At 41.0% G+C, this 20,021-nt stretch overlaps 1 protein-coding gene across 3 annotated transcripts in view; it reads left to right on the top strand.

The window, feature by feature from the left end:
- The window catches only part of CUL1 (cullin 1), a 78,343-nt gene that overhangs the window by 55,560 nt on the left and 2,762 nt on the right, over nucleotides 1-20,021 (top strand). For all 3 annotated transcript variants that reach the window (XM_018565393.1, XM_018565392.1, XM_018565394.1), the window contains 15 exons: nucleotides 1,193-1,356; nucleotides 2,919-3,081; nucleotides 4,013-4,143; nucleotides 5,459-5,566; nucleotides 5,655-5,761; nucleotides 5,890-5,938; nucleotides 6,760-6,891; nucleotides 7,469-7,586; nucleotides 9,799-9,875; nucleotides 11,970-12,101; nucleotides 13,854-13,946; nucleotides 15,021-15,068; nucleotides 16,076-16,158; nucleotides 16,524-16,629; nucleotides 18,551-18,664. In XM_018565393.1, coding sequence (XP_018420895.1) covers nucleotides 1,193-1,356; nucleotides 2,919-3,081; nucleotides 4,013-4,143; nucleotides 5,459-5,566; nucleotides 5,655-5,761; nucleotides 5,890-5,938; nucleotides 6,760-6,891; nucleotides 7,469-7,586; nucleotides 9,799-9,875; nucleotides 11,970-12,101; nucleotides 13,854-13,946; nucleotides 15,021-15,068; nucleotides 16,076-16,158; nucleotides 16,524-16,629; nucleotides 18,551-18,664 — 1,625 coding nt within the window. The remainder of the gene's footprint in view (nucleotides 1-1,192; nucleotides 1,357-2,918; nucleotides 3,082-4,012; nucleotides 4,144-5,458; nucleotides 5,567-5,654; nucleotides 5,762-5,889; nucleotides 5,939-6,759; nucleotides 6,892-7,468; nucleotides 7,587-9,798; nucleotides 9,876-11,969; nucleotides 12,102-13,853; nucleotides 13,947-15,020; nucleotides 15,069-16,075; nucleotides 16,159-16,523; nucleotides 16,630-18,550; nucleotides 18,665-20,021) is intronic.

Below are 20,021 nucleotides of genomic sequence, written 5' to 3'. Positions count from 1 at the left end.
TGTTTGATGTTTTTTCATATTTACCTATAAAAGACTCCCTTATGTAGACATCCAAAAGCCTTGAGACTGCTGATGGATGCCGCCATCTTGGATGTGATGTCAGCAGCTCCAACAGACTAAGCTGTCACTCAAGTGACTCTATAGTATATCCCTTTGCTCCTCATGCTTTTACCTGTACATTTTTTAATTTGTGATAAGGTTAACTTTAGGTGACAAATGTCAAATGGTAGATAGCAATACCTGCAGAATGAAGAGGCAATATACTTGCCTTTCTGACAGTCCGTGTCTTGAAACGCTGCCACAACACTGCTCCCCGACCACCTTCATTTTATTGGACGGGTAAGTTGAGGACCCATTCACCTTCACATGCAGTGGTTTCTCCTGCTAGCCCGTACATCCTTTAGTGACAGGAGCCAGCAGGAATAAACACACCAAGAAGTGTTGAATACTTGCGGAGGTGGAGCAGACATGGGCCATGGAAAAGCTAAGCGTGTATTGTCTCTTCTTTCAGCAGGTATTGCTGTTTGCTGTTTTGAGCCTCTAGTGACAAGGTCACTTTAAATAGGAATTCTCCCAAGAACAATCGGGTATCTTGTGTGTTGGATTTTTTTTCTCTTTCCCCCTTAAGTCAGTCAGATTCTTATTAATTTGAAGTGTGCAGTTTACATAAAGTGCATGCTCCTGTCATTGACTAGATCAGTTAGGTTTCTTCTGCACGTTTACCATATTGCTGTAATTACAGCGTGATTGCTGTTAGTTTTCAGCATCGAAGAAGAATTAATTTAATAGGTTAAGCAAGAACATGAATGTTTACAATCCAAATAAGTTTTACTCAACAGAATTTGCTGAATGCCCAGTGTGATTCTTCACCTTAAAATAATTGTCTAAGTCTCTGTTAACTTTGGGTACTTATTTCTACCTATCTTAGCAAAATATGTTCTGTTACTAAGAAAATGTAAGCACTTGGGGTTACCAGTGATTCCCAGACTTGTGTAATCAGAGCTTTTAAACACATACCTCTGGTGATTGAAAGTGAACACACCTCATTTAGAATGAGCAAACATAGGGAAAGATTGAATTTGACATGTGCGCCCTATTTACAGTCATTGAAGAATGGGAACGTCGGGCCCGAGGATTCCTAACAATGCTCTCTTGAAACCATAGCCTGACAGTGTTCTTTTTCTATCTGCAGTCGAGCTGGGCTTGAATGAAGATGATGCGTTTGCCAAAGGCCCCACGTTGACCGTGTACAAAGAATCTTTTGAATCTCAGTTTTTGGCTGACACAGAGAGGTTCTACACAAGAGAGAGCACAGAGTTTTTACAGCAGAACCCCGTCACAGAATACATGAAGAAGGTGACTTCAGTTCTTGGCAATGTGGCTTTGTCTGTTCTAATCTGTTAAATTTAAATCTCAAGCAAAATCTGCTTACTGCTGCATAGAGCTAGGAAATAAGAACTGCTTTTTCAGTACAATTGCTTGTTGTTAGAGCTTAAAGTATGTTAAAGAAGCCAAAGGTTGCAATCTGAACATGTATGGATAAAGTAAACATTTGTTGGATGTTGAGTGGCCATAAAACAGTAATGCTGAATAGCAATTTGTTGTGCTAATTGTGTTCTGTCAGAGCCTGGACATAGAGGTGTCCATAGTGGCCACCTGGCATATGTTCTGAAGGTCTGCGAAGAACTCCCCAGTGAGTGAAGCTGCAAGTATTCGCCTCAATATGACAAAAAAGATTCACATCCTTCTCACCAGTAGATGGAGGTATCTCCATCTACTGGTGAGAAGGATGAGAATCCTTTTTTTGTCAGTGGATCCTCTGTTTTTGGTCTCCCTCTTGAAGGATTAGTAGTAGCACTTCTGAAACAATTTTGGAAACACAAGCACGAGGTGCACTCATATGTATGAGCCCTTCATTTGTTGTAAAATACTCTTTTCTATTAAGTAAAACACCCAATATTGCCAAGTTCCATCTCTGAAGAGTTATCCCTATTTGTTTGGTAAACTAATTGGAAAACTGAATTCAGGCCCTGCCACCTACTATGGCTCAGTGGAGGGCAGAAGTTAATGTGACCCTGAAATACAAACATACTATACAATACTTGGAAACCCTCTTTATCGTAAGTTGAAAATGACCACACGACATATACTCAATTTCCTATTACTTCTCTTTGTTATTCTTGATAACAAGCATGTGCAGGGCTTTATATGACTGATCAAATCACATAAGCAATCAGAAAAGTATTATGCTTTTAATTGGTTATGTTTACACTATTTGCAGTATATTTGTATCCTGGGCACCTTCAACTTGTATGCTCATCTTTTTAAATAAAGCTCAGTTTTTAATGAAAAAGTGTGTAATTAAACATTAGGAATGAAAGATGATATTTAAAAATAGGGATGAAGTATTACATAAGGAATAAACAATGCTGAGTAGATAAAGTAGTTTTTACATTGCATTTTTAGGATGCAATATCATCCTTTTACAAAAAAGGAAAATGGTTACATAGATGCTCCCAGAGGAGTTCTGGTTACTTTCATATAACAACCGTCCAGTGATTATTGGCCCACCGGGTATAATTAGCCTAAGTTAGGCCAACAAACCTAATCCTTGGAACAGCAGGATATATTGGAAAGATAATACTTGTGATCTGATCAGTAATACAAAGCCCTACCTGCATAAAATGCCACCCCTTCCTGCCAAAGAAAGACAAACACAAATTATTAGCACCCAGAGGAATGCTGTATTGATCCCTGTCCTAGATTCCTATAACTCGAGCATATGGTTGTTTCAAGCTAGCCGCAGTTTGGGTATTTAGATCAACAATTGGGCTATTAGTCAAACCTTTTGGTCTTTTTGAAAATTACTTTGTTATGTAACATTGTATAGTATAATATTTCTTTCCTTTTTTTTTTAGGCTGAAGCACGGCTTTTGGAAGAGCAGAGAAGAGTACAGGTATACCTTCATGAGAGCACTCAGGATGAGCTAGCGCGGAAATGTGAACAAGTCCTCATAGAAAAACACCTGGAGATCTTCCATACAGAGTTCCAGAATTTACTTGATGCAGACAAGAATGAAGGTGACTTTGTAGCCCTTGGTTTCAGTTCATACAGTATATTAGCATTTCATAATTGTAGAAATTAAAAATAGGTTTCCCCCCCGTTCCTCCTTCTGTTCCAAGTTTGTGTTGAGGTGCTCCTTTGGTAATTAAAAAAAAAAAAAACCCGCGAAATAAAAGTTTCTCTGTTTTCGGACCTCGCACATACTTTCCCATTGTGTGTGTGTGTGTCCATCCGTGTGTGTCCAGACCATGAACAGGCCACACTTCAAGAGACCTTTTAGACTTTGCCTCACCAGTGGCATCTCCCACATTGCTGTTCCCACAGCTTCATTTTTATGTTTTTATTTCTATACTGGAATGTATACATTTTGACAGCCCTGTTTAAAGGGGGATTGCCTGGCCCTCCCAAAAAAAACCAAAGACTGCCAATGCATTTTGTGTGCCTTTTTACATCACTTCTGGACTCTGGCAATGTGTTTTTGGTGCTCATTGTGGAATAATCATACATAGAATACTTAGATTTGGGCAACCCCTGTGATAGGGTGTTCCCACTTTATGGAGGGCTGCCAAACCCCAGCAATCTGGTTTGATTAAGGATCTTGTATTTGTGGGTTAAAGACTCGCTTATTATACAGCCTCTCCTTAGAAATAATTTGCTTAGCAGTCATTCAGTAGGAATGGTGACTGAAATACTTGGTCTTAAGTAGCTACTTGAGGGAAATAATCATGAAATCAGTCATTTGAAAGTCAAAGAAAAATTACCTTTTAGGTAAATATTATAAGACCTCAAAATGTGTAATCGCTGAATAAACTTGCTATGGTTTCCCTCCAAGGTTATTGTACATAGAATAGTACTACGTTTTAGTTCACTCCCCTTTTTAAAAAATAACATTTCAGTTAGTGCTCATTCTATAAATACTGTTTGTCAATTGTCATTTTTTTTTTCCAGATCTGGGGCGAATGTACAATCTTGTATCACGAATACAGGATGGTCTGGGAGAACTGAAAAAACTTTTAGAAACACATATCCACAATCAAGGACTTGCTGCTATAGAAAAATGTGGAGAAGCAGCTCAGAATGTAAGCTTTCCTTTCCACCAATTTGTTACACCTCTAAGAATAGGACTGGCACTTGTGCACGGAGCTTCGAAACCTCAAATGCAACTTGCGCAGCTACTGCTTTCCTTTATCTCATAGTTTGTATTGACATGTAGGCTGTCTTCACACTCCTACATTGTGGTAATGTGCAGTAAAATGTGTTACTGCCGAACATCATAGTATTAGTTGGGGTGGCATTTATCTTGAATGGTTTTCCAAAGCACCTTGCCAGCACACCTACACACGTGCATCACAGGCGTGCTATGCATTGAAAATGGTAGATGTCTGGTTTTATGTGTGTTGGCAGTTCTCACAAATGGGCTGCCTTAATGCAACGCACATTAAAAGCGAACTATAGCTAAACCTTTTTTTGGGGCTTTAGTCCTCTTTTGGTTCACAGGAGTTAATTTTATGTACTCCTCTGACCCAAACTCAGCATATAGTGGACTACTACCCCTATTTGCTGACAGGGCAGAAACTCACTGCAGCGGAGAAAGATTCCGACAATATTGTCTGAGTCTACCCCACTGCCTGATTGACAGCTGGCTCTGCCTCTCTAGAGCCAGAGCCAGCTGTGTCCACCCCCTCCCCTGTCTATCCCTCCTATGAGCATTGGAGGAACCGAGAGAGGGGAGGAGGGAATCCCGGCGGGGACACTCACTGCTCTCTGCAGGGAGAAACCGTGAGCTTGAGCAATCATTGGTTTATGATCAGCTCTCAATCTATAGAGCCGGCGCGTGACAGCTTTAGTATCGCATGCCAGCTCAAACTGGAAGGGTTCAATTTATCAATTCAATAGATCTTTTAATGCTTAACCCCTTCGTGACTGACAACGTACAGTGTACGTCGCCAGCATCGGGGCTGTTTAAACAGACTCCTGGCGGCTTTTGTCACCAGGACTCTGTTTAAACTTGTAAAGCCGACTGTCTGCTTTACAACAGAAGCGATTCTGGCGACTTACCTGTCGCCAGATCGCTTCTGTGTCCCGTAGAAGGGGCCACCCCGTCGATTTCAGAGTGCACAATATCAGAGAATATATAATTTGCAGTATGTGAGTTATAAATATTTGTCTTATACAGAGGTGGGCAACTCCTGCCCTCCAGCTATGCTTTAACTACAAATCTCAATATGCCTCTGGGAGACATGCCTGTAACTGTTAGTCTTGCAGTGCCCCATGGGACTTGTAGTTTCAACCCTGGTCTAAAGCTAATCAAGCTTAGAGGACCACCCATGTTAATGGTAACCGCATTATCATTGTATGATCTAAGTGTGGTGATTTTTTTTTTTTATTCCCAAGGATCCCAAAATGTATGTACAGACAGTCTTGGATGTCCACAAGAAATATAATGCACTAGTTATGTCAGCGTTCAACAATGATGCAGGCTTTGTGGCTGCTCTAGACAAGGTTTGTATATATACATTTGTTTTCTAATCATTATTTTACCCATTAATGCAGAACATTTTCCACATGCAAGTCTCTCTTTTTACTATAGGCTTGTGGCCGATTTATAAATAACAATGCAGTGACAAAAATGGCCCAGTCTTCTAGCAAATCTCCAGAGCTGCTTGCCCGCTATTGTGACTCCCTACTGAAGAAGAGGTAAGCATCTTTTAGCTTTGTAATAAACAGTTTACATTCCCACCCTTGCTCCATCTGCAACTGTATGCATGTTCTTCTTGGCCTGTGTGTACTTTACATACTTACAATCCATTCCTTTTTAATCCTAGCTCCAAGAATCCAGAAGAGGCAGAATTGGAAGACACACTCAATCAAGTTGTAAGAATCGAAACATATTTTATCATTGCTCTATGAAAAAGATCTATTATAAGTTATTGCCCAGCTCCAGGCACAATACACTTAGCAGGATTCATTCAGTTATGCATTCCTTTGCCTGAGAGTCAATCCCCCGTCATGCAGGCTTTATTCGGCATTAAGTAAACCTGCTCTTTTACCTGCAGGGGTTAGTAGAGTTTCCTCTGCAATTCTGGCCCTCTCATTGACCCCCCCAGCACTATTGTTGTGTCTTCACCTCCCTCTTCTCCAAAGCCATTCACAAAACACACAGCCCCAGGCATCAGTTTGTGAATAACCTGTAGGATAGGGAAGCGACATGAGCATAATCCTGGGGTCTGAGACCTGTAGTGCTTAAATCCAAGCAGGCCTGAAGTACAGCAGGAGCTCTACTAATGCTGGGGTGTAAATTAGATGATTGTTTATTGTAGAAGAAAGCATGCTGGTTGGGTGGGTTGAGTTTGAGGCAATGGAATGTATACCTGAATGAACCTTAAAGTTGATTGCGCACAGAGTTAGGTTTTACTACTACAGTTGAAATAGTGCTGTGTTCTCAATGAAAAACATACTCGGGTTTTAAAAATTGCTTGCATACAACCCATATGTGTGTGCTTTAAGCCAATTTCTTCAGCCTGAATCAGGCAGTCTACTTTTTCCTATTGTACTTAAAAATACTGATACATGCTAGTGAAAAAAACAGCTATTGCATCTTTTGGAAGCCGATTTTATGTGTTTATTTTCTACCCTTGTTATAATTGATCAAATAAAAGGGATTGTTATTCACTTTTAAAGCTTTCCTTCTGCAGATGGTGGTATTTAAATACATAGAAGATAAGGATGTATTTCAGAAATTCTATGCAAAAATGCTTGCAAAACGTTTAGTGCACCAAAACAGCGCCAGCGATGATGCAGAAGCCAGTATGATATCCAAACTTAAGGTAAATAATATGAGAGTGTGTCTTTTATTAAGCTGGTCAATAATTGTGGTGTTTACATCGTGAGTGTAGTAATGACAGGAGTGACATCACAGCATTTGCTCTTAAGGGCCCATTCACACCACATCCAGATCATCTCCAGACCAGTTTGTTTCCAGACCCCAAATGCATCCTTATGTATCCCTATGCTATTTCTGGCCTCTGTTCCAGACTAGACCATAAAAATACATGTCTCATTTTGTCGTGAACGCACTGGAACTGCGGGCAGGTTCACACCATTTTCCGGACCAGATCTGATCCATAAAATGGTGTGAACCTGCCCCTTAGTACGGTGCCATTTTACTGACCAATCCAGTTTGGCATTTTGCTCTGAAATGTTTTTAGTTGTAAAAGTCATACTGCTTGAGAATGTTTCAGCAAGCTTTAATGAAACTAATTTACATGATTGAAATGTATTTGCTTTATATATCTCTTCACTGAATCATAATTGAAATATGTAATGCATCCACATACACTGTTTTGGTATTTGAGGACAGGGCGGAGAGCTAATTGCACTGCTTTATCACTTCTATCTTTACAGCAAGCCTGTGGTTTTGAATATACCTCTAAGCTGCAAAGGATGTTCCAAGACATCGGTGTCAGCAAAGACTTAAATGAACAGTTTAAAAAGCACCTGACAAATTCTGAACCTCTTGACTGTGAGTTCCTCATACTAGAACATTATGGCTGCTGTATTTAGTTGATGATTGGTGTATTTAGTTAAAGCACAGTTTTGCATTTGAGCTTGATGTTGCTTTCCAGCGCTCTTAACCGCCGAAGTCCCAGCTGCTGTTTTATAATAGTACTAGGATAGAGGCAATTGTGTCCCACTGCTGCTATATAAACAGCTGCCAGTCTCAGCCGTAATGGTGGGCCCCTGCTGGCATGTCTTTGACCGCCAGGGTCCAGCACACCCAGGACCTGAAACCGTGCACTGTCTAAGCAAATGTAAACACGCTTAGTTGTTGAGTTTACATCCGGATCGGGAGTGTAGTAATGCCACATGACTTGCTCGGAGTACAGAGGCCAGGACCAAGCTGTTGCCTTGAATAAAGTGGGTAAGGGTTAGAAACTATCAGATACTTTCCCGGGTATCTTACTTCCTGTTGTAAGGACAGTGGAAATCCCACCCTTGACAGTTGTCACTGGAAACAAGTGTACTTATTGGTAGATAACCCCTCCTCTTCTCCTGTTTAGGTGACAATTGTTTGTCTTCCGCCTTGACAATAGCCACCAGGGCAAACGGTGAGGGTGCATGCAGACAGCTATGAAAGGCTCTAACATTTCCCCAGTCTATCCAAGCCTAGAGGGAAAAAGATATTGCTGGAGTTCCAACTTAACAAGCAAATACACAGGGAATATGGTTAACCTGAGTGCTTAGCATCACTGTGGATGGAAGACTTGCTGTTCATATCTTGGTCCGAGTTATATTAATTTCAATTATAGTAGCATGTTGAAGTTTTCTTGCTGGTGGGAGAAGAACCCAGCTGGTCACTGTTTGCATGCATATCTCATAATATAAATCCAAATGCAGTTTCAGAAAAACACTAAATTCCAATCATTTTTGTTGATGTCGTTCCCATGCCTCTAACAGTCATACATATGGGAACAAATCAGACACATTCCTTCTATGTAACTTAATCCTCCTGTACCATCGCACTCCTGACCGGGCAAAAACCCAAATCCAACTGGGTGGGTGCAGTAGTGACAACGGATGCCTCCGTGAAATATAGATAGATGAAAGTAGTCACTCGCACTCCATGATATTAAAGTCAATGCTGTTTATTGACTGAGAACACACATCTTCTTAGCGACGATTCGAGACCATGCGGTCCCGTCCTCAGGCAAACAGAGAGTGTCGCTAAGATGTGTGTTATCTCAGTCAATAAACAGCATTGACTTTAATATCATGGAGTGCGAGTGACTACTTTCATCCATCTACATTCCTTCTATGTGGCCACTTTCCCACTTCTGGCTCAGCATGTTCTAGGTCATTGGTGCAGTAATTTATAGACTGCATGTCTCTCACTCTTAGGCTCCATTCACACATTAGAAGTTTTCTGCGTGTCTTTTTACATGTGGAAACCCGCTAGAGAAAAAAAAACAGTTGCATTCCAATGTCCATTGTTCACATTAGGTCGGCGTCCGCGCGGTACGAAACCGCGTGTCCTGCAAAAAAATCAGCACACTTTTTTGGGGCCGGATTCGCGAGCATGTCAAATTTTGCGCGTTTTCGCGCCAAGCGGTTTTCCGTGCTATAAACCGTGCAGAAACCACAAATGCCATATGTGAATGGGAGTCTTAGACCCAAGGTCTATACTTTTTAATAAATATTTTTTTTATGTAATATATTATGGTAATGTATCTAATTTTTATAACAAACTATCTACCTACATGCCATGCCTGTGGGCCAGGGTGCATATGATGTTGCTTTGTCTCAATAGAAGTTGTTCTGTTTTTTGTTTTTTTCCTTGAGTACAAGGAGAGTTTGTCCTGCTACAAGTATGGTCACCCTAAGCACTAAACTCCCAGCTAGAGGAGAACCACATTTGTAGACTTTCAGTTTCACTTTCAGGAGGTTAATAGGATCATTTTTGATACTTTGATGTTCTGGCCTCAGTATTTTGTCATATACTGATGTACTTAAGCTTTAGGTTCTTGTAATGTTCCCTTTAACATGAAAAATGTGTTGGCTCTGGATCCTTGATATACTATAGATTTTTTTATTTTTTTGCCAATGTTTCTCTTCCCTTTGGTTAGTGAGTGTTTGGGGGGGGCGGGCAGGCAGGCAGGCACTGCCGTATGGGCATTATCTTGTTTCATATGTAGCAGGTATTTTAATCTGTTTTTTTTGTTTTTTTTTCTTCACAGTGGATTTCAGCATACAAGTCCTCAGTTCTGGATCATGGCCTTTTCAGCAATTCTGCACCTTTGCATTACCCTCTGAGGTATGATACAAATTTTGTTTGCCTTCATAATAAGCATTTGCTCATTTTTCTAATTTCCTATACAGAGACTGTTTTTTGAGAGCTGCGGGTTTATTTTTTTTTTCTTTAAGCTTTTGGTAAAGACGTGTTACCGCACTTTTGGGAGATTACTTATTTAATTATGTAATGTCTGACAGACATGGACGTGTAAAGAAATGAGTAATTTTCCAGATTTTGGGTGTATTTTATTTTTATGATTGACACTGGAGAGAATAGCATTTTGGCACTCGGCACTATGCAGTCATTTTAGGACATGTATACCACAAAATATCAATTTTTCTGCATGGTCTACAACATTCAGTCACGAGTGATCTCCATCCAGAAGTGTTTCAACAACAGCACTGGGGGGCACCAAATGTGGATATTTTAGCTTCTCTTCGCAACAGGAAAGTGGACAGATTTGTATCCTGAGTGAAGGATCCAACATCGGATGCGGTGGATGCCTTGGTAGCTCTGTGGGATCTGTAAACCTTCATGTATATCTTTCCTCCACCGACGCTGTTACCTCAATGGCTTTGCAATATAGAACTTGAAGCAGTTCCTGTCTTGTCTCTCCAGATTGGTCTCATAGGGTGTGCTATGCCGATTTTGTTCATCTGTTTGCAGATGATCCGTGGCTTCTTCCAGATTGACCAATCTTTCACCCTGCTTTATCAGCCATGTGTTGAAAGACAGAGGAGTTTTGGACTCCTTTTATCCCGACTTTTGGATTGATCAGGGGTTGATCAACGTTTAGCTCTACCATAAAGGGTCAGATATCTGCCGATCTGTCGTTTTTCAACGTCCTCTTGCTTCTTTTTCCTTGATTTGTACTTTTATTGTTGTATGTATTGTTCTTGCTGAGAGGTCTCCTCTTCCTCCGTGGGACGTGAACTTGGTTTTACCTGTTCTAAAGATACCTTCTTTTGAGCTTATTCGAGATATTTCTGTTTCTTGTCTGCGTTGTCCAAAGAAGTTGCCTTTTTGGTGGCCATTTCCTCGGCCAGAAGGGTTTCCGAGTTGTCTTGATTTGTAGAGAACACCATTTGGTTCTTCAGAAGGACAAGGTTGTTTTAAGACCGAACAAGGTTTCCTTTTTACCTAAGGTGGTTTCAGCCTTTCATTTAAATGAAGATCTTTGCTTTGCATTGTCTTGCCTCCTGTTCATCCTAAGGAAATTTCTCTTCATTGCTTTATTGTTGTGCAGGCTGTCAGAGCTTCTTTCAGTCACAGCTTCCTTTAGCTGTACGGATTCTTTGTTTGTCCTACCAGAAGGTCCTAGAAAGGTTTCTTAGTGGATTTGTCCGGTTGTAATTCAAGCTTACGAGTTGTGGGATAAGGTACCTCCCTTTCCTATTTCTACTCGTCCTACTACAGCCATTAGCGATTCTTGGGCCTTTCATAATTGGGCTTCAGTTGCTCATATTTGTAAGGCTGCAACTTGGTCTTCTGTTCACACTTTTGCATAGTTTTATAAAGTTGATATTTCTGCCGCCTCTGATGCTAGTTTTGGTGGAAAAGTTCCTTGGGCGACTGAGTATTTGTTTGACAGCTCTTTTTCTTTTAAGCTGTTTTTTTCTAGTTGTTCTGGTGCCCACCTCTCTGTTTAGACTGCTTTTGGACGTCCCAATGTCTCAGAATTCTTCAGAGCCGTGTCCCTCAATGGACGAAGGAGAAAATAGCATTGTGATCTTACCATGTAATCATTTTCTCGGCATCCATTGAGCGACACAGCTCCCTCCTCATTTATTTTCATACTGCTTGCTACAACTGGCAGGTGGGAGGGGTTGTGATTGTGAAGTGGCAGGCTTTTAACTTTTTTCCCTAGTGTCCATTTCTCCTGGAGGCAGCAGCATAACCCTGCATCTCAGAATTCTTCAGAGCCGTGTCCTTCAATGGACTCAGAGAAAAGGATTTTATGGTTTGCTTAAAGGGAAATTGGTCTTTAAACTGCTGATCACAGTATGTTAAGCTGCAGTGGCATTCTTTAACTTCTTATCACTTGCCTTATAAATTTTGTCAAGCCATTGTTTTTTTTCCCCCTACTGAATGTAATGTTTTTTAAATTTCTTGCAGTTGGAGCGCAGTTATCAGAGATTTACAGCTTTTTATGCCAGCCGCCACAGTGGAAGAAAACTAACTTGGTTATATCAATTGTCCAAAGGAGAACTTGTTACGAATTGCTTTAAAAACAGATATACTTTGCAGGTTGGTAATATTGTTAGGAGCTGTGAAGGATATTACTTCACAACATTGTAAATGGATGATTGCCATGCATTGGTTGGGACTAAAGGGATGGCTAATCTTCTCAGAATGTAATTGATCTCCTGGAGAGGTGAAATGAGTTGCAGACCAGGCATTTGTAATAATATTGTGTGGTAGATCATTTGAATAACAAAGCAATGTGATTACCTTTGAAATAGGAAAATGTAGACAATACCGTTTAGAGCCCCGACCAAGCACATTTGTGTTCAAACATTAAGATACAAGGGGTGACAGAACCAGTATATCCACTCCTAGTTTGTGCCTTGTCATTTCAATAGCTGAACCAGTGCTTTATCTATGCATAGTGAGAAATGATTGGTTGCTAATGTACGCTTGCCAAGAGGTGACTTATTAGTTGAATTTAAATGTTTACAGCAGGGGTAGGCAATCTCGACCCTCCAGCTGTGGTGAAACAACAAATCCTATCATGCTTCAGGGAGTCATAGCTATGGCTGTCGGAGTATTGCATTGCCTCTTGGGATTTGTAGTTTCACCACAGAGTACGGAGGTTGTCTACCCCTGGTTTAGAGGCCGAGTGCTTTAATGGCATAACGAAGAAGGGAATTTCTGAGAAGAGTAGAAACAAGAAGTCTTTATGCCAGGAGATAGGGGGGAAGGTGGGCTTAGTGGCAGAGAGGACACGGCTGTGTGAACTGGAGTGTGGGATGGGTCTGAAAATCCAAGTTAGGACTTTTAGCAATGTTGAATCACCAAACACTTTTCTAATGTCGGTGTGTGATATGAGTTCTGCTTGCTGTTACTGCACAACCATCTGCTGATATCACTTGCAGCTTTTCAGGTCAAATTGTGGACATTTTGGGAAGTGGTATTCGGCTTATATTAAAGGAGAACTATGGCATGAGTGATTTCCACTCACCTCATAGTTCTAAGCCAACCTGTGACAATGAGACTGTCACAGGTCGGCTCAGTAGATTGGGAGGTGAGGGAACACATACCGGGTTCTCTCACCTCTCGATCCTGTCACGGCTCTCTGCCGTTACAGGGGGAGGGGCTGGATTCCCCCTCTCCCCGCTCCGATCTGCCAGCGCTGACTGGCGGAACGGACGGGGGAGGGGGCGGGTACAGCTGGCTCTGCCTCTAGATAGGCAGAGCCAGCTGTCACGCAGCTGGGCGGATCCCGTCATCTAAGTCGGGATCCGCTCCAGGTGCGGCGTCTCAGTATACCGCGAGCTGTAGCTCGCGGTATACTGAGCTTAGGGTAACAGGAGGACGCTAGTTTGTGTCCTCCCGTTACCCCAAGGAGAACTATGGGGAAAAACACTGACCCCATAGTTCTCCTTTAAGCACCAGAACTATAGGCATTGATAACAGCATTAGGTGTGCATATGATCTGCATCATACTTACAATTTCAGGATAGAATTAAAGATTTTCTTAACATTGTGCTAGTTACGCTCCTTATGCCATTTATGCTCCTTTGATACTGTACCCTTGTTTGAGTTCCATCTAGATGCAACAATTTTTCCCACAGTCCAAGAACTGAAAAGTAGATTAACTGACCTTTGCTAAAATTGATGCTAAGGAGTGTGTATTGGCAACACAAAGTTAAGCTATTGCTGGGTCCGGGGACCAATGTGAATAGTTTAGTGTTAAGGCTTTGCAGAAGCAGTGCTGTTCTATAAATGCATAAATACATTGTTGTAATTTACATTATCTGATATTTTTCTTTCTATTAGGCATCCACATTCCAGATGGCAATCCTGCTCCAGTACAACACAGAAGATGCATACACCGTACAGCAATTGACAGATAGTACGCAGATAAAAATGGTATGATATATTCCACATGTATTCTTGTGTAGTTTGAGCACAATATATAGATCATTCTTATGTTATATTTGTTGTAATTACAACATAGGTCCACCAAGTGTGTGTGTGTGTATCTATCTATAGATCTCTCAATTACTAGCTTGGCTGTGGTATGTTAGCAATTTGCAATATGGCTCTGAGAATAGCACACATTCATCAAATTATATTGACAATGGCTGGAAAAAAAATCTTAACGGATTCCTCCAGCAGCCCCTGCTAGGCTATTGCATTCTGACAGCGGCTGGTGTCGCTGTCAAAATACCCCAACAGTGACTGCAGATGATTAGCTCCTGCCACTGTTCAGCCAAATGTTTTCTGCCTGGCCCCTTTGATTTTCATATTAAAAAATGTCAGGCAGGTGACTGCTTACAGGGCCACCGTTGGAGTGAATATTTGCTTTGTGTATGGCCAGCTTTACTCCTATCGCAGTTACAAGCTGTTTCCAGTTGAACAAGAAGCTTTGCAAACATACATGTTGTGTACGTGCTCTTCTTTGATGGGATCTCCCAGCACTTTGCATAGGCAGAAAGAAAATCTGTTGCATAGGTGGCACTCTTAGAGGAGTCTTAAAGCCGTATGAATGAGCCGATCAGATTAGGTTTCCTTTGTATGTGTATCATTTTATCGTGGTAACAAACAAAAAAAGCTTGTGCACGCTGCTGATGTTGCTGCCATGGGAACCAATACAGCGGCCTTCATCTTCTAAAATGCGTATGTGTGGAGTTTTTCAACTTCTGACAACTGTGAGCAGGTTACATGTGGGAAGAGAGAGCGCTGAATCCAACATGTCTAGTGGGTGCGAGTAGATTGTGATCGTGTATTAGTAGGAAGACGTTGCTCAGAGTATTTGTGTATTGCTTACTTCTTCTGTTTGGCTTTAAAATGTGTTGGTGCTGGAAACATGGAGGAAGAAATGCAAGGAAACATTAATGTCATATATTTCTAGGACAACTGTCCAGATAATATAACATTGGACACAGCACCAACAAATCTCAGAGACCACTTTTTAAAGGTGTGTACATGTTTCTGTTTCAGGACATCCTGGTACAAGTTCTACAAATTTTGCTGAAATCAAAGTTATTGGTGAGTGTTTTAGCACCTAGTTTGTTTTTATTCTGATAAAAAAAGGAATGTTCAATGTTAAAGCTGAATGCCAGGCAAACGGGTAAAATACACAGTTGAAAATAAAGATCTCTGAAAGAAATGGAAAGCTTTGCATTTTGGCCATCCAGTCCTGATATCTATACAGCCTAGCCAGACAGCTGTCTGATATAACGCCCTATCTGTCCCCAAAAAATGGTATAAAATTCATTTCAGTACAGCGTTGCATGACGGAATAAACGTCAGTCAAAGTATCGCAGCGCTGAACACTGAAAAATGGCCTGGCCAGGAAGGGGGTCTAAACACCTGGTCTTGAAGTGGTTAAAGGAGATGCAGCAGACTGATGAGCTTATACCTCTGCTCTCTACAGGGATTACAGGGAAGAGACTGATGCTGTGTCAGTCAGGTACTTAAACTAGCTACATTTAAAAATGCATTGAATTACTTTTAATGAATATATAACTGCATGAAATGGTGTGACTGGGGGTTCAGCTTTAAATGACATCAATTTAGATAGATTATTAATTGAGATGTATGTTCTCTTATTCATTTCTATGCCGAATATTTTACTGAAACCTGTTATGTTCAAGGATGGCCCCTGTGTCCTAAAGTGAATCTGCAATCAAAGCAAGTGAAAGTTAAATCTTCTACAGACAGCATTAAAACCACTTTGATTTAGTTTGGGGTGGGTGAAACTTCCGTCACTTCTGTCCATCTGTACCCATTTGAGTGGTTTTCCCTGAATCCCTTCACTGGGCAGGAAGTGGGGGAAATCTCTGCAATGGAGAAGGGTAAACACCTGACAGAGGTTCATGATCCAAACTAAAAAAAGTTTTTTTTAATCCCCTCCTTGAAAACTAAAGTCTTAAATGCCTCTAAACATTTTTATGATAGTATGTTAGAATTAGCAGATTGCTTCTGAACTTCGAAATATATTATAATTCAGATATTACTGAATAACATCATTTTCTTTTCTTTCTTTACTGCAGGTATTAGAAGATGAAAATGCAAATGTGGATGAAGTGGAGTTGAGGCTGGATATCTTAATAAAGCTGTATTTGGGCTATAAAAAGTATGTACATGTAAATTCCCGACGGGGTTTGTGTCTTACTGGAACATTTCTGTATATGCTGTATTTTTCTGCTGATAGGATTGGTAGAGAATACCTGTATTGTAAGTGGGTCCTTTGGGGGCCAAAATGTGGAACCTTCCATTGCTGACTTGCTTTTAAGGATGTAGGATGTAACACAAAAACTGATCTTGGGGTGAGGTATGAGCAGAATAGGAGAGGGACACACGTCCGGAAATGTTGAGGGTTATGGGTTTTCATCGGTAAAATTGAGGTTTGTATTTTTAAAACTAAAATGGAACCTGTTTTTTCTATCTTGGCATTAGATAGTGGCATATTTCAATGTTTTTATGTCTTTGCCTTGGCAGTAAGAAGCTTAGAGTTAACATCAATGTGCCCATGAAAACTGAGCAGAAACAGGAACAAGAGACGACGCACAAAAACATAGAAGAAGATCGAAAACTTCTCATCCAGGTAATACCCTGACTTCCTTGTCCAGGATATTCCCCTGTATATTGCTCAGAATGGGCTACCTGTTAAATACCGCTAACCTTGGTGAAAAGAGCAGTGGTGTACCACCTGTAATTTGTTTACCTTCTGGAACTGGTTTAATCTATAGTGTTTAATAAAGAGTGCAGCCCTTCACTCTGCAGCCCCATCCGGAGCTACACAGCCTTTCAAGCAATGTAGTAAGGATGCTTTCCAGAAGAAAGGCTATGCGGTTCCGAGCAGTTCTTCAGTGAGGTATTGCTGGAAGTAGAGATGGAGAAGGGGGAGTGGAATTAAGGCTTAAAATGACAACTTGTGTCAGAGACATTTGTCCTGTAAAAATGAAAGAAGAGCTGTGTGACCACAGCTGTGTTACCCAATGGCAGCCAATTTTGGATAGACAGCACGGGTTTTATTTTGGTGGATGCAATATTGAGAGCCCTGAAGGTTTTATCTCAGTCTTCCTTTTGCAGGACCATCATGAAGAGACAGTATTTGCATGTAGATGTAAAAAAAAATATTTTTTTTTTGGGGAAACCACAAACTGTTGGCGCTATGTAAAGCCTGTATTGTATTAATACATAAGCAAAAGTGTACGATCTCGTGGTTCCACCACAAGTTTTAATTTTAAATGAATACCATAATTACAGGACCTATTTCAAGCAAAAGACCTGTGAGATCGTCTTAACTTTAGTGTTGGGTAAAAAACATGACACTTGAGTCGGGGAATGACTGCTTTCACCCCAATTTTCCATACAAATCTTTTGATTGGTGACGGGGTCTTTTTCACATTCAGCAAATGAATCAATTCTGATGATGTTTTATGATCTGTGAAATGGTGCGTTTTCATGGGTTCCTTGTGGTGAGATTATGTTGTTGATTAACCTCTCCAAAATATAAGGTATCATTTAATTCACTTTCCCAATACTGGTTTTGTGTTCCCACTGTTTCCCCAGACTTGGTTAGGGATGGTAAGAAAGGGATGATAATTAAACAGAAGAATTGATTCTATGGGGAAGGGGGTATCCAGTCAATCTTCTGATTACCTTGTAAAAATGTTAAAGCCGTCATGAACCAAACCTTGCCTAGAGTGGAGCTTGCGGGAGGACTGTGCTGGGAGACTGGAGGCCATTAGCCCCCCCATGGCAGTACTAAAAATGTATGTTGGGCCTTAGTTGAGATACTTCACCAATTAGACATCAGCGATCAGAGCAGGACCTGCTCCACATTCTGGCCTATGATCACAGCGTCTGGCAAAGGGAAGTCTTCCAGCTACATTTGTTCTTTTAAGCTATTGTCTAATTTGGTAATTGGCTTTGTGCTCATTTCCAATACAGTAGGTTGTTTCAAGCTTTTAGACATTTAAGTATCCAAACGTTGTCCCCATGGGTGTCAGAAAGAGATGAGTAATTTGTAGTATCCACGCTGCTTCTGAAGAATATGAATGACAAGCCATGTCCATAAGCAGCGATGAGCATCTGCCATGTTTCCTCCTTGTTTAGGGCATGAGTAGGGTTGGGTTTAACTTCACAAATTCACTTGATGTCTATGATCGTGCACAATTAAATATTTTTTTTTAGCAGAAAGTCTGTAGTAGAAAGAGACTTTGCCTTTAGGGCAGTGTTTGATTGAAGTGTAAGACTGAAAGAATCGCCCTAGTGTTGGTATAGTTTGTCGATGAAATAGCATATTGATAGATCAATCCCCATTCTGTGACTGCAGCTGTGGCCCAAAGTTGGGGGATTCTTACTGAACACGACATATGATCATCTTCTTATTTTTTTATTAAAAGGGAAATCTTGTAAGTTCCCCTTTTCATTGTCTTCAAATTTCTGTCATTTGTGGTTTATTTTGAAACGGTCATTGAAAGCTCTAACATTTAGTTGTATGTTTTGTGGTGATTTAGGCCGCCATTGTAAGAATTATGAAAATGAGAAAGATCTTGAAACACCAGCAACTTCTTGGAGAAGTCCTGACTCAGCTCTCCTCAAGATTCAAGCCTCGTGTTCCTGTTATCAAGGTTTGTAAAAAAGCTTCCAATTTCTGTGGACTGTCTGCTCATATGTTACCTACTGATACCTATGTCTCCTGTTGAAAGTCTTTGAAGTCCTGCTTATGAAACATAGGCAAACAGTCCTCGGATGGTCATTTCTCTCTGCTCACTAGGTTCATTTCCTACAGAAGAAAGAAGGCAAACTACTTTAATATTTTCTGTTCTGCCTTCATCCTGGACTGTTGAGTGTGTACTGTGGTGACAAATGGCAGTCCTGGATTTACAGGGGAGGTTTAAGAACTTGATTTGGATGCAAAATGACTGACATCAGCTTTTCTTATAAATACATTCACCCTTTTAAAGCTGAAATCCAGACAGATATAAAAGGCACATCTAGCTCTCTGTTCATTAATTCATCTTTACATGTATTTGAATATATTCAAGCAGTGTAGGTGCCTGAATTTAACTTGGTATCAACCTCTTGCAAGGAGCATCACCATGCTGCTTGTTAGCACATGAGAACTGTAGCACAGATGATTGTCTTCTTCCGCTGCTCGTTCTCCCAGTCCAAGCACTGATGAGCATTGGCTTCTTCCGCTGCTCGTTCTCCTAGTCCAAGCTCTGATAAGAGCTTGGACTAGGAGAACGAGCAGCGGAAGAAGCCAATCATCTGCAGTTCTAGCTACAGTTCTCATGTGCTAACAAGGAGCATGGTGATAGGAGAAGAGAGCAGAGTAACCAAGAGATGAGCTCCTCAGTCTGCTGCTTGTTTACATGATTGCTCTGTGATAACGTAAAATGAATAACCCCCCCAACACACCTGCACTGCAGCATGTTGCGATACATGAAAGTTGTCTGTGTACTCGAAAGGCGTCACATACGCTCATTGGCAGTCCATTTAGAGTGAATGGGCTAGATTAATGCAATGCACGTTAACATGAGTCTATGACTGCATCACACAAATGTGAACCCGGCCTTACTGTCCAGTCACATGTTGGGGAAGGGATGAGACCTGTAAGTGTTACTTTAACTGCAGCAGGGAAAAATCAGGTCTCCTGCCGTGCCAGATAGGGCTGTAGTGTGTGGCAGAGCTGTGTAAATTTCAGAAATGGACTGAAAATAAATAAATTACAAATAGTTTGACGTGCAAAACTGCTTCCAAATACGTATTTCATCTGTGTATTTTGCGGTTTGCCCAGAGTTCAGCTTTAAATCCTATAGAGCAGCCTTCTTAAACTTTCTCCACTCGTGACCCCTTTTTGGCCGAGGAAATTTTTAAGGGACCCCAACGTCGGTCGGTGTCTCCCCCCCTCCCCTAGCGTAAGTCGGTGTCTCTCTCCTTCTCCCCCCCAGCACCAGTCAGTGTCTCTCTCTTCACTCCCTC

The sequence above is a fragment of the Nanorana parkeri genome, unplaced genomic scaffold (genome assembly GCF_000935625.1).
Source record: "Nanorana parkeri isolate BGI_ZX_2015 unplaced genomic scaffold, ASM93562v1 scaffold840, whole genome shotgun sequence".
NCBI classification, from domain to species: Eukaryota; Metazoa; Chordata; class Amphibia; order Anura; family Dicroglossidae; genus Nanorana; species Nanorana parkeri.
This window is presented reverse-complemented; position numbering and strand designations above follow the sequence as displayed.